Source organism: Numenius arquata, chromosome 1 (genome assembly GCF_964106895.1).
Source record: "Numenius arquata chromosome 1, bNumArq3.hap1.1, whole genome shotgun sequence".
Lineage (NCBI taxonomy): Eukaryota > Metazoa > Chordata > Aves > Charadriiformes > Scolopacidae > Numenius > Numenius arquata.
The window spans coordinates 10060151-10071184 of NC_133576.1; the positions used below are offsets into that span (position 1 = coordinate 10060151).

An 11034-nucleotide genomic window follows, 5' to 3' on the forward strand; every position below is an offset into this window, starting at 1 on the left:
TAGCCAAGGGGACTTGGGACTTGCTGAGCGTCCTCAGTCTTTACCGTTGTCCTCACTCATCCTGGTGTGGCCTCGGTCTGGAAACTTTCTGTAGTGACGTGGGGCAGGAGGTTTGCAGGACCTGACTGCGCCCAAGTACATGGAAGGGCTTCTGACGTGAACCGATAACGGTGGGCAAGGTGGTTTTATCGTTTATTCTCCGTCATAGCTTGGGTTGGATTTCTCACAGTAGCACCCCCCCCAGCCTCCCGCCTTCGTTGGAGTCTGTCCAGAATAAGGCTGGTTGAGCAGGCGCTGGGGTTTGCTGGCACCCAGCCTGCTGGGGCACCGGCTGAAGCACAGACTGCCTTCCCCACCTGCTGCTGTGTTGCCCCTGTGAAACAAACGAGATGGAGCTGAGGGAGACTGACATCCCACCTACCCCTGCATCCGCTGCTCTGCAAGCCCCTTCCGGGGGGAGGAGGATCAGCTTTTTCTCTCCCAAAGACTTGCAGTTCCAGTTCACCGTCACTTGAGTCCAGTGGGCAGCTGGACCACATGTGGCCCACCCTTGAGGTCTTTACATCAGCAGAGGGCACGGTTAAAAATCCCTGCAGAGCAGATCTCCACGCAGCGGGGTTTGGTGGAGAGGACAGGGGCAATTCCCACCCTCCCACCTGCCTTCCCCTTTGGCATTCCCCAGCTGGGTGGCCGACAGAGCGGTCTGGCTGTGGGACAGGGCTGTGGAAGGAGGTGGGGGTGACTTGGGCCTTTTCTTTCTCTTTCCAGCCCCCTCTGATTGTGTTGGTTACCTTTCTGCACGAGCCTCTCCTGCTTTGATGGCGAAATGTCCCCATTTCCCAAACACTGGTGTATAGAGAGAAACATTAGGCCAAGCCAGGCAACTCAGGTGTGAAATACATTTTAATCGAGTTTAGGGATCTGTAGTTTGTCTGTTGCTCAGCTGAGCGTGGGCTGTCCAGAAGGTGAAGCAGACATTATGGGCAGAGGAGAGGGTGAAGGAGTGCAAGAGGGAAGGAAACAGAGAGAAAAAGGTCACGAGAAGCAAATGAGAGCGTGGGTTTGTGTACGGATGTGTTTTAATATATCGCCCCACAGTACTATGTGCTGACCCAGAGACAGACAGCACGCACACACACACTCACGCACACCCAGTGAGGGACAGCAGTGCACGTCAACGCTAAGCTGCTGGCAAGCACAGCCCAACACAGCACAGCACTCGGGGGTGGAAGGAGGGGACACTCGGGTCCCCACCACGGCTCGGTGCAATCACACGCCTGGGGAACAAGGACGCCGTAGGCCGGTACACGTACACCTACACACATGCACAACGAGGGCGAGCCACTGGCGACACTCATCCAAACACAGCTACAGGTGCGACACTTGTCCGAACACACCAGCCGACGCACGTATGTTCACCGCACATGCTTCGGCGGACAAGGGAAACACACCGGGCAGCATACTCCCCTGGTCTGACACAGAGCGAACAGAGTGGCTCAGACATGGCCCTGCACACAGAAGAACAAACCAAACCAAAAGACACACAATGCCTAGATCCAGAAATGCTTATGACCCCAAAGCGAGGGACAGGGTGTAGGTCTCTCTCTCGTCCTTCACCTGGGTACAACTAGCCAGGGACACCTGAACTCAGGGGGGGTTTGAGGTGAGAGGGAACCGGGTGGCGGAGGGGGGAGAAAGAGCCAAAAAGGGAGCAGTGGAGGGAAGGGGGCTTCAGAGTCTGTGAGGTGGGAAAGAGCAGCAGGGTGGCTGTGCTCTGGGAGCGATGTTCAAAGAACACTTGGGTTGCGGAAGTTGTGTCCGGCAAAGCGCGCTTCATCGCCAAGCTCTTCCTCAATCCTGCAGGAGAGAGACAGTACACGTCAGGCCCCTGCTGTGAGGGAGCATCAGAGGCACCAGGGCACGGAAGAGGCAGTGCATCGGCCAGGGAGCTGACATGGGCCAGAGGAGCTCAGCTCCTCCCAGCTGCTGCCACGGAGGAGGGAGGAAGTCTGCTCCAGAGATCTCTCTGGGATCCTACTGTCATCTCTGCACCTTGCCTTCATAATGTTTCCCCCACAAGCCCCATCCACCCTTGGGCTTCCAGCTTCTCCCATCCCAGTTAGTCAATTCCCCGTTCTCTCTTCTGCATTCCCATCCCTGGAGCCCCTTACCTCATGAGCTGGTTGTATTTAGCCAGGCGTTCAGACCTGCAGGGAGCACCCGTCTTTATCTGTAAAGCATTCCCCAAAACAAACACTGTAAGACACTGCTATGACTTGTACCAGTTTCCCATGATGGGACAGGGCATTCTGTCTTCACACCCCTTTGCTTTCCTCCAGGCCTGTGCATGGCCTGGGTCTCACCTACCTGCCCGGTGCACAGTCCTACAACCAGATCAGCAATGAAGGTGTCTTCGGTCTCCCCAGATCGGTGGCTCACCATCACACCCCAGCCGTTCTCCTGGGCCAGCTTGCAGCTGCAAGGAGCGAGAAATGCAGCCATTAGCTCCCACTCCTATAACCACCACCTGCACAGGGTGAGATCCGGGCACCCTCTTCTCCTGCTCTCAGCCTCCTACGCTCTGGTAGAGACAAAAGTCTATTCATCCAGTGGATGGCGTGACACCCTGCTGTTGTTCATTACCAACCCTTTCACATGACAGCAAGGGCAGTGGGCTGTACTTACGCTTGGATAGCCTCCGTGACAGATCCAATCTGGTTGACTTTGAGCAGGAGGCAGTTGCACGCCTTCTCTTCAACAGCTCGCTCAATGCGCTTGGGGTTTGTCACTGTCAGATCGTCTCCCACTATCTGAATCCCCACATTGGCCGTGAACTTGGACCAGGCCTCCCAGTCATCTTGGTCAAAGGGATCCTCGATGGAGACCACTGAAGGGACAACAGAAGAGACGTGAGTGAAAGCTGCCTCCTTTCGCACCCCAAAAACGCAGAGAGGATGTACCTGTTAAGTACGCAACACCAGTGCTGATTCCCTACTGCCAAGCAAAGCGGCTCACCTGGATAATCACGTACAAAGCTTTGGTAGAGGTCGCCCAGCTCATCCGCAGAAATGTAGCGGCTTGGGTCATCTGGGGACTTGAAGTCCAGGTCATATTTGCCATCACGGTAGAACTCGGAGGCTGCCACATCCATACCGATGACAATCTTGTCTGTGTATCCCGCCTTGTCAATAGCTTCCTTGAGGAGCTCCAGGGCTGGGAGGAGGAAAGTTACAGTCATGAGAGTCAGCCCATGCAGAGAGCTCTGACTTTTAGTGGGAACTTCCCCTGGGAGGGTCCTGAGAACCTGAGAGTCTGATGGCAGGATGGATAGGTAGAAGGCAGTGCAGAGTGCGAGAGAAACTTGCCAAGGATCTGTGGATCTGTGGAGGCCGTAGTCCAAAAGGACAAGGAGGAATTAAAATGCAATCCACAGCTCAGTGAAAAGTTGGGGGAAAGCCTTGGAAAAGGTGAAAGGTTTGTATGGAGAGGCTGTGAGAGATCAAGACCACCCCAAGGAGAAGGAGCTTAGAAACCATTCCCTAACACAGGAGGTCAATGACACTGAGGCATCATATTTTGAACCAATCTTTGGAGAAAGCTGTGAGCTAAATGTAGGAAGCCACAGCATTGCAGGCATGGGTACCCCATCTCTGCAGGGCTCTTACCTTCACTGTTTTCCAGGATGTTGGGGGCAAAGCCTCCCTCATCACCCACATTGGTAGCATCTTTGCCATACTTCTCCTTGATGACGCTCTTGAGGTTGTGATAGACTTCAGCCCCGATGCGCATGGCATCGCGGAAGCTTTCAGCTCCCACAGGCAGGATCATGAACTCCTGCATGGCCAGTTTGTTGCCTGCGTGGGAACCTCCATTGATCACATTGAAAGCCTGGAAGAGTCCACAAGAGAATCAGAGCTGAAGGAACCGGTCTTGGCACCACCTAGAGGAGGTTCTCAGATGAGTCACCATGCCCATTCATGCCACATCCCACAAGGTAACCTAACACATCAGCTAAAACATGTCTGACCAAAGCCACGTAACTCCAGGGTCTTCCTTCCAATAGTGGCTCAATGCAAATGGTTGAAGAAGACTTTCCCACCCGATTCCCTCTCAGAGAACTCCCAAGCTCTATGCGTTTGTCTGTGTAGGTTTATTAGCAATGCTACGTTAGGACCTTTCTCCTTGACTCAGAATAAAATTTAGCATCCACAACACATTTTTTGAAGGAGTTTCACAGGGCAGCTACCCCTGGTGTGAAGACCTATATGCCCTTGCTTTGAACTGTGCCCCAGAGGGTTTACATGATGCCTTCTGATTCTTGTGCTAAGAGTGAGATCCTCAGTCAGCCCCCACCAGAACCTCTGCCGTATCCTCCTCAGACCCCTCTTTTCTGCATTGAAACGTGACAAATCTCAGGCCTTGGTTTGCTTCTTTGATGAGTGCAGTGCACTCAGCTGATGTTTTGGTCCTATATCCCTTCCTTCTCTACCTCCCAACACACCCTTTGAAGTTTCTTTTGGAGTTTCTGAAGGTGGATGTCAAGGATGGAGGAGTCTTACTGGCACAGGAAGGATGAGATCGGAGTTGCCAGCCAGGTCAGCAATGTGCCGGTACAGGGGGACGTCCTTCTCTGCAGCTCCCGCCTTGCACACGGCCAGCGAAACTCCCAGGATGGCATTGGCACCAAACTTGGCTGTGGGCAAAACCGAGGAGTTAACCTTCTCAGGCAGTAACCTCCTGTCCAGCAGGTACCCTTGCAAGCCCAGCCTTGGGCTCACCACAGCTCTGAGAGTGCCCCCCGCTCCAGCCCTGCAGCCTCCCACGTTCTTTACTTCCCAGGCCAAAAAAAAAAAAAAAAAAAAAAAAAAAAAGAATGAATTACATTTGTTCTCTGTGCCGTCCATCTCAAGCATCAGATTGTCTATCTTCTCTTGATCCACAACAGAGAGGCCCTGCAAGAAAGAAACAGCTCCTGAGGAGGGGAGGCTGAGAAGAGCTGTTGGCTCTAGCGTGTGAGAAAGGAGGCGCTGATGGAGAAGCTGGGTGTACAGGGGCCTTTTTAGCTCGTGGGGGGAACATATACACACAAAGCTCTGGAAATTAGTGCCTTAGTCGGGTTAGGTAACCGCGATGACGGTTGCTGCGGTGCAGCGTAGATGTACCCGTGCTGGAGAGGGGGATCATCTGCAGCCCAGGCAAGGCCACACGTTGCTGGGGATGCAGGACTCCCTGGGGGATTTACCCAGCCTTTTGGCAGCTTCCAAGGAGCTTTGTGGTGCTGTGGCCACACAGAAGCTAGGCAGAACAACAGTACATGCTCAACCCCAAGCAAGCGAATGTAGACTGGATAGAGCCATCCTTGGGAGCGAGGTGGAGAACAGGATTAGGTGCAACACAGGCAGCCCTTCACCAGGCCAGGTGTTTTTCAGGGGTGGAGAGAGCCGGGCTCTCAGCCAGACCCCCGCCATGAGCTGCACATGTGGCTTCAGCTCAGCTCTCCTCAGAGCAAGCTCCAGGTCTTCAGGTGTAAACGGGTTGCAGATGTGACACCATCGCTCCGCAAGGTTGTGCTGGGGGAGCTGCCAGACCTTGCACGGTATGGTCATTGCTCATCACACCATGAGTGCTGGGTGGGACGAACGGATGTGAGGCCACAGGCATGTGGATGAGGCTCAGTGCTTGAGGAGGAGCACATCTGAAAGAGCGAGGGCGCTCTACAGGGAGCATCGAGGGGACTAGTTAGGTGGTACGGGTGCTGCGGTGGACCGGGTAGCGTTAAATCCTTTCCGCCCAGAGAAAAGATCACTGTGGACACGTACAGGCATGGAGGGCAGGAGGGGTGTGCCCAGGTTCACAGAGAGCATCACTACGTCTGTTAACCCAGTGAGATGAAGAGAGGCAGAAACAGAGATCAGGGGACAGAGACGGACCAGAGTAAGCGTTGGACAAGGGAGAACAAAGAGAAATCCTTACAGAGCCCACGAGAGCTGGGGCGACAGTGCTGTTGATATGATCCACGGCCTGCAGGACCCCTAAAGGAGGGAAAAGACAGAGAAAGAGAGAGAGAGAGAGAGAGAGAGGGTGAGGCAAAGAGGAGAGTGGAAAGAGGGAGAGAGAGGACCAATAGAGAGATTGAGAGAGGGAGACAGCGAGGGAAGATGGAGGCCTGATCTTTCACTTTATGCTACGTCTGTGCCTCCGTGGTCTCCCTAAGGGCAGTGGGACACATCCACGTCACGCCAGTGGATGAGCGGTACCCTCCGGGAGAGCCCCACGCACAGGCAGCCCCCAGGGACGGGGTGCAGAGCAGGCATCTCCCCACCTTTTCCAAGGAAACGTGACTTGTCGTTGTCTCGCAGCTCCAGCGCTTCGTAGATACCAGTGGACGCGCCGCTGGGGACCGCTGCTCGAAACATGCCTGGGGAACAGCAAAACACGGGTGTGAGATGAGTAGAGGGTGAAAAGGAGGGCAAATCCTCATGCACCTGCTTCTCTCCTGCTTTCCTGGGAAAGGATGTGGCAACCACTTGTGCAAACGGATGGTCCCACTGGCTGGCTGCTCATGGCTGGTCTTCTCAGAGGTGGAGCACCTCTTGGAAGTGGAGCACCAGCGTGGCAGAAATAAATGTACCCAGAGCTTCCAGACTGAGAAACCTGCATCTCAAGTACCCAGAGGTCCACACTGATCCCAGAACTATGGGTGACGGGTGGAAGTCTGGCTCCTCAGCCCTCCTCCTGGTTCCAGGGACAGCCTCACCCACAGCTGCCAGTGGCTTTCTCCCCCTCCGACTGGGGCTGGGTTTCTGCCTCCGTGAAGAAGGAAGAGACTGGTCGGACGCCTGCTCTGGCGCCTCACTGCTCCTCACCCCTCAGCCCACCTTGCTTCGGGCCCAGTGCAGATGCAGCTCTTCCAGTTGAGACAGATGTGCATGTAGATGCCTGCACAGAGATCTCGGGGACAAACCTTCCCTTGCCTCATGAGCATGGCCATGGATGTGTTTCCAAACTTGTACCGTGTCCCAGGACTAGAAGCATAGCTGCAGCAGGGCATCACGGGGATGCAACAAGAAGGTAAATATATTTGTGTTAACGAATCTTTCTGTCCCTGCTACCAGCAGGCACGTGGCTCAAGTCACATATACGGCAGCCAGCTGTCTCCTCATGATTTGCCCAGCACGTGTGCGGAGTTGCTGAGCTTGTGGCTCAGACACAAGCAGAGTTTTGGTCTCTGCCTGGTCCCCTGGCTTGCTCTCTGCTGGTGGTTCACCTGAGAAGACCCTCCGCGCTCTCGGCAGAGGGTGCCAGGCTGCTGTGCAGCGCCAGCTCCACCGGGGTGGGCAGGACTCCCCCTCCACCTCTTCTCACCCACGTACCTTTGTGTGTGTACAGGTCCACCTCAACGGTGGGGTTCCCACGGGAGTCCAGGATCTCGCGGGCATGGATCCTTTCGACTGCCATGGTGAGTCTGTGAAGGGGAGAGGAGAGGAGAGGAGAGGAGAGGAGAGGAGAGGAGAGGAGAGGAGAGGAGAGGAGAGGAGAGGAGAGGAGAGGAGAGGAGAGGAGAGGAGAGGAGAGGAGAGGAGAGGAGAGGAGAGGAGAGGAGAGGAGAGGAGAGGAGAGGAGAGGAGAGGAGAGGAGATGTTCAGTTCTGAGAGGCCCCAGGTTATGCTGCTCACCCTTCTAATACCTAGACAAGACACCGACAGAGAGAAGGGAGCTCGAGGAAAAGCAGCCTTGGGAGCTGGAGCTAAAACTATTGGCTCAAGAAAATTTAGAAGTTCCTATTAAAACCCAGACGGTGAGAATCTACCCACGTTTTGTCCAGGAACTGGTTATCCAGTTGAATTTACCCTCTGCCTTTGCTGCTGCCGGTGACAAAGTGGGAGCTCTCCCGCGCTCTCTCCCTGCGCTGCCCTTTTTGGGGTCTCCTGATGTGAGCCTGGGTGGCAGAGACGGGGAGGGTGCCACAGCACCCACGGGCAGCAGAGAGGGGGGGATCAGCTGGCGCAGCCGGCAGGTGCCCCCAGCCCTGGTGCCAAGGACAAGGCACAGGCTCCCGGCGTCCTCCTTCCCCTTGCCGGGAGGCGAGGACGGTCCCTGCCAGGGCCAGGCAGCGAGTGGCCGCCGTGTCCCTGCATGGCGGGCAGGGAGCCAGCCCGGCGCGGCGGCTGCCTGGGGCAGAGCCGGGGGGGCGGCTGCCCCACGGGGACCCTCAGCCCCTCACCAGCCTGCGGTGGGGGGAGCTGCCCCAGCCTGGCTCTTGCAGACCCCCAGCCTCCATGTCCCCCCAGCTCAGCCTTCCTCTCTCCCCCGTCTCCCCACCAGGTCAGGCTGTGCTGAAGCGACAGGAGCGTGGCGGAGGCTGGCAGCCCCGGGGAGCCATCTTACTGAAGGCCGTGGTGCCTCCGACGTGGGAGAGAGTGCTCTGAAGGGAGGGGGGACCTGGACCTTCCCCTGAGATGGAGAAGTGGATGAGACCAGGAGGAGTCTCTGTTGGGTGACGAAACCCGGCGTTTTGGTTAAACCTGAAGTGGACAACGGGCTGTTGGGTGAGGGTGGCTGCTGGAAAGAGCTGAAGTTTGGGGCTCCCTAGGAGGTCCAAAACAACCTGTTTTCCCCCCATCCCACCTTTTCTTATTCCCCTGGCCGTGGGGCCGTGCGATGCCGGGGAGCTGCATCCCCCCCCGGAGAGGGAGCGTCAGGGAGGGAGGTGTGTGTCACCCCACGCCACCGGCAGCTTTTCCTCCCCCGGCTGCCACAGACGATGCATTCCCTCAACCCCACGCAGAACTCGGTGCAGAGGCCGAGGCCGGGGTAACCACGGGTCCCCAGCCAGAACCAGGTTGTGGTAACACCTGGCAGGGGTATGGCCCGCCACAGGGGGTCTGGGGGGGTGTGAAGCGGGGGGGGTGCTGCAAATAGCACATCACAGCACTGAGGGGAGCTAAGAAGCAGCCTGGGGGAAGCCAGGGTCTGGACCCCGTTGCCTCGGGTGGGTGGAAATCGCAGAAGCGTGAGGAGATCGCGCCGCTCTGAAGTTTTCGGCGAGAGCTTCCCGTACTGGGGAGTTTCAGTCCGCGACAGCAGGGCTCTCTGGAGCCTGTGCAGGGCCCTCCACCATGTCCATCTGGGCTGGGATCCCCCATCAGCCGCTTTGGCAGGGCTCCTCACGCCATCTGGCACACGCCGCGGGAACTTCCTCCAGAGCCGTGCCCGCGCGGCTGCGATCTTCCTTTGCAGCAGTGCCCTGGCCATGCCCCAACAGCCTCCACAGGACACCCTTAAAGTGATCTTTGGCAGCAAGACCCCGTGCCAGCTGCGGTGCCTCTCTGCTTAATGTGGTCACGTTGCCTGTGGTCACATCCCTCTGCCCACATCCACCTGCCCCTGTTGGAAGCCGAATGACAAGCCCAAATCCAGCCTTGCCTGCCCCACCCCATCATTCACTTGCCGTCTTCTCCTCTCCATTCCTTCACACCCCTTTCTCCACTTGTGTTGCTGCCCCGTGTCCCCTCTGAACAGTGTTTGCCCTCCTTCGAGCAGCGCAGAGAACCACCCTGAAATCCCTGGCATCAGCTGCACTGTCCTGAAAGGAGGTCAGAGGCGGATAAGCCAGGATAAAGGATTGGGACGGAGCCATAGCCGGGAGCCCGTAGACCACAGTGAGGAGGAGAGGGGAGCCGGAGTGGAGGCTGGGCAGGGCACCTGGGGAGGCTGGCACTGCTGCAGTGCCTTCCCGTGGGCACTGCTTCGTGGCACTGCGTGTCGCCAGGGCATCGTCTGGGCTGGAGTTCGCGCTGCAGCAGCGATTCCCCCTCCCCGCCGGGCAGGCCAGCATGGCGAAGACCTTTTACACCCCCCACCCCAGCCACCACCACCGCCATCGGTCCCCGGTGCTGCTGCCATTCCCTCGGGCTGGGCACTGCTCCCAGGAAGCCCGCACTGCTGCAGTGTCGTGGCTGATGCAGCTATTGCTCGCTTGACTGTCACCTCCTCTCCCCGCTGCCCTCCTCCCTCCCCTGTGTGGTGTGGGGCTGTGCGGAAAAGAGAACACCCCCTTCTCCTCCCTCCCTCTCCCTGGGACCCGGCTGAGCGCCTGTGTTTATGTCAACACCTCGGGAGACTTGGGTGGGTGGGGGAAGAGGGGGGAGACTGGTCTGCTGTGAGGCTGGGTCCTTTCCCCTCAGCAGTCCCCAAACTGAGCTTCGCCTTCTCCCCACCTCTCCCCCCCCCCCCCGCCCTCCCCCAGGTAAAGCTCCATCCCGCAGCACCTCCCGGCAATGCCCTTGGGAGCACCCCTATCCTTGTGGGTTGCCCCCCTCCTGCAAGTCCCTAGATTCACATCTGACATGATGTTTGCCGGGGGGGGTAGGGAAGGAGGGAGTACCTGAAATTAAAACACGAAAGAAAAGTGAGAAGGGGGGTGGTGGTGGGGGGGTGGTGGCGGTGAGGAGAACAAGGTGGGAGGAGCAGGGCGGGGGGAAGTGAGGGGAGTTTAGTTTTTAGTGCCGCTCACCGTGGTCCTTCTCCGCAGGGACCCCAAAGTGCGTGTGAGGTTTGGAGGGCACAGGATGGGGAGCAGAAACATGCATGCGGTGAGAGGGGTGCTGGCCGTGGGGAGACACTTACCTTCCTAGGGCAGGGGTGAACGAGAGATTGAGAAAGTGCTGGTAGAAAGGAGAGAGGACGAAGCTGAGGAGGGATGCAGGACCTCAAGGGGAGATGATGTGTCCTCTAAGCCAACGGCGGCGGCAGCAGCAGGATGGAGACGCCCCTGATAGGGCCGGGACAACAGCATGTGACCCAGAGCTGCGATGAGTCAGGATTTAGCAAAGCTTTGCAAACAGCACGTAGAGGATGGAGAGAGAAAGAGAGAGAGGCAGACAGGGGATAGACACAGACAGACGAGGGTGAGAGAGCCAGGGAATGGGAGTGGGTGTGCAGGATAAACAATTCCAGTCACTCCAGGCTCATTAATTATTTTTATGCAAATCAGAAAATCTCGTAGGATTTTTGGGAGCCATAAATCGAACC

At 57.1% G+C, this 11034-nt stretch overlaps 2 protein-coding genes across 2 annotated transcripts in view; both read right to left on the reverse strand.

Annotated features, from left to right (window-relative positions):
- Window positions 1-1787: 1787 nt before the first annotated feature.
- Window positions 1788-7458, reverse strand: ENO2 (enolase 2). Its single transcript, XM_074146999.1, has 11 exons — window positions 7374-7458; window positions 6323-6418; window positions 5974-6032; window positions 4883-4952; window positions 4560-4693; window positions 3666-3888; window positions 3016-3213; window positions 2686-2887; window positions 2368-2476; window positions 2172-2230; window positions 1788-1857 (listed from the first exon to the last, which is right to left on the reverse strand). The coding sequence occupies exons 1-11, from the start codon at window positions 7456-7458 to the stop codon at window positions 1788-1790; spliced, it is 1305 nt and encodes a 434-aa protein (XP_074003100.1).
- A 3276-nt stretch (window positions 7459-10734) lies between these two features.
- The window catches only part of LRRC23 (leucine rich repeat containing 23), a 6004-nt gene continuing 5704 nt past the window's right edge, over window positions 10735-11034 (reverse strand). The window contains exon 6 of the mRNA XM_074159468.1: window positions 10735-10774. Coding sequence (XP_074015569.1) covers window positions 10735-10774 — 40 coding nt within the window. The remainder of the gene's footprint in view (window positions 10775-11034) is intronic.

Excerpts from the sequence above, each read along its gene's own strand:
- ENO2 (XM_074146999.1), bottom strand. The coding sequence starts at position 7,458 with ATGGCAGTCGAAAGGATCCATGCCCGCGAGATCCTGGACTCCCGTGGG. Across the intron at positions 3,889-4,559 it reads ATCTCATCCTTCCTGTGCCA|GCTTTCAATGTGATCAATGG; the intron begins GTAAGACTCCTC and ends GGACTCTTCCAG. Across the intron at positions 2,888-3,015 it reads CTTTGTACGTGATTATCCAG|TGGTCTCCATCGAGGATCCC; the intron begins GTGAGCCGCTTT and ends TTGTCCCTTCAG.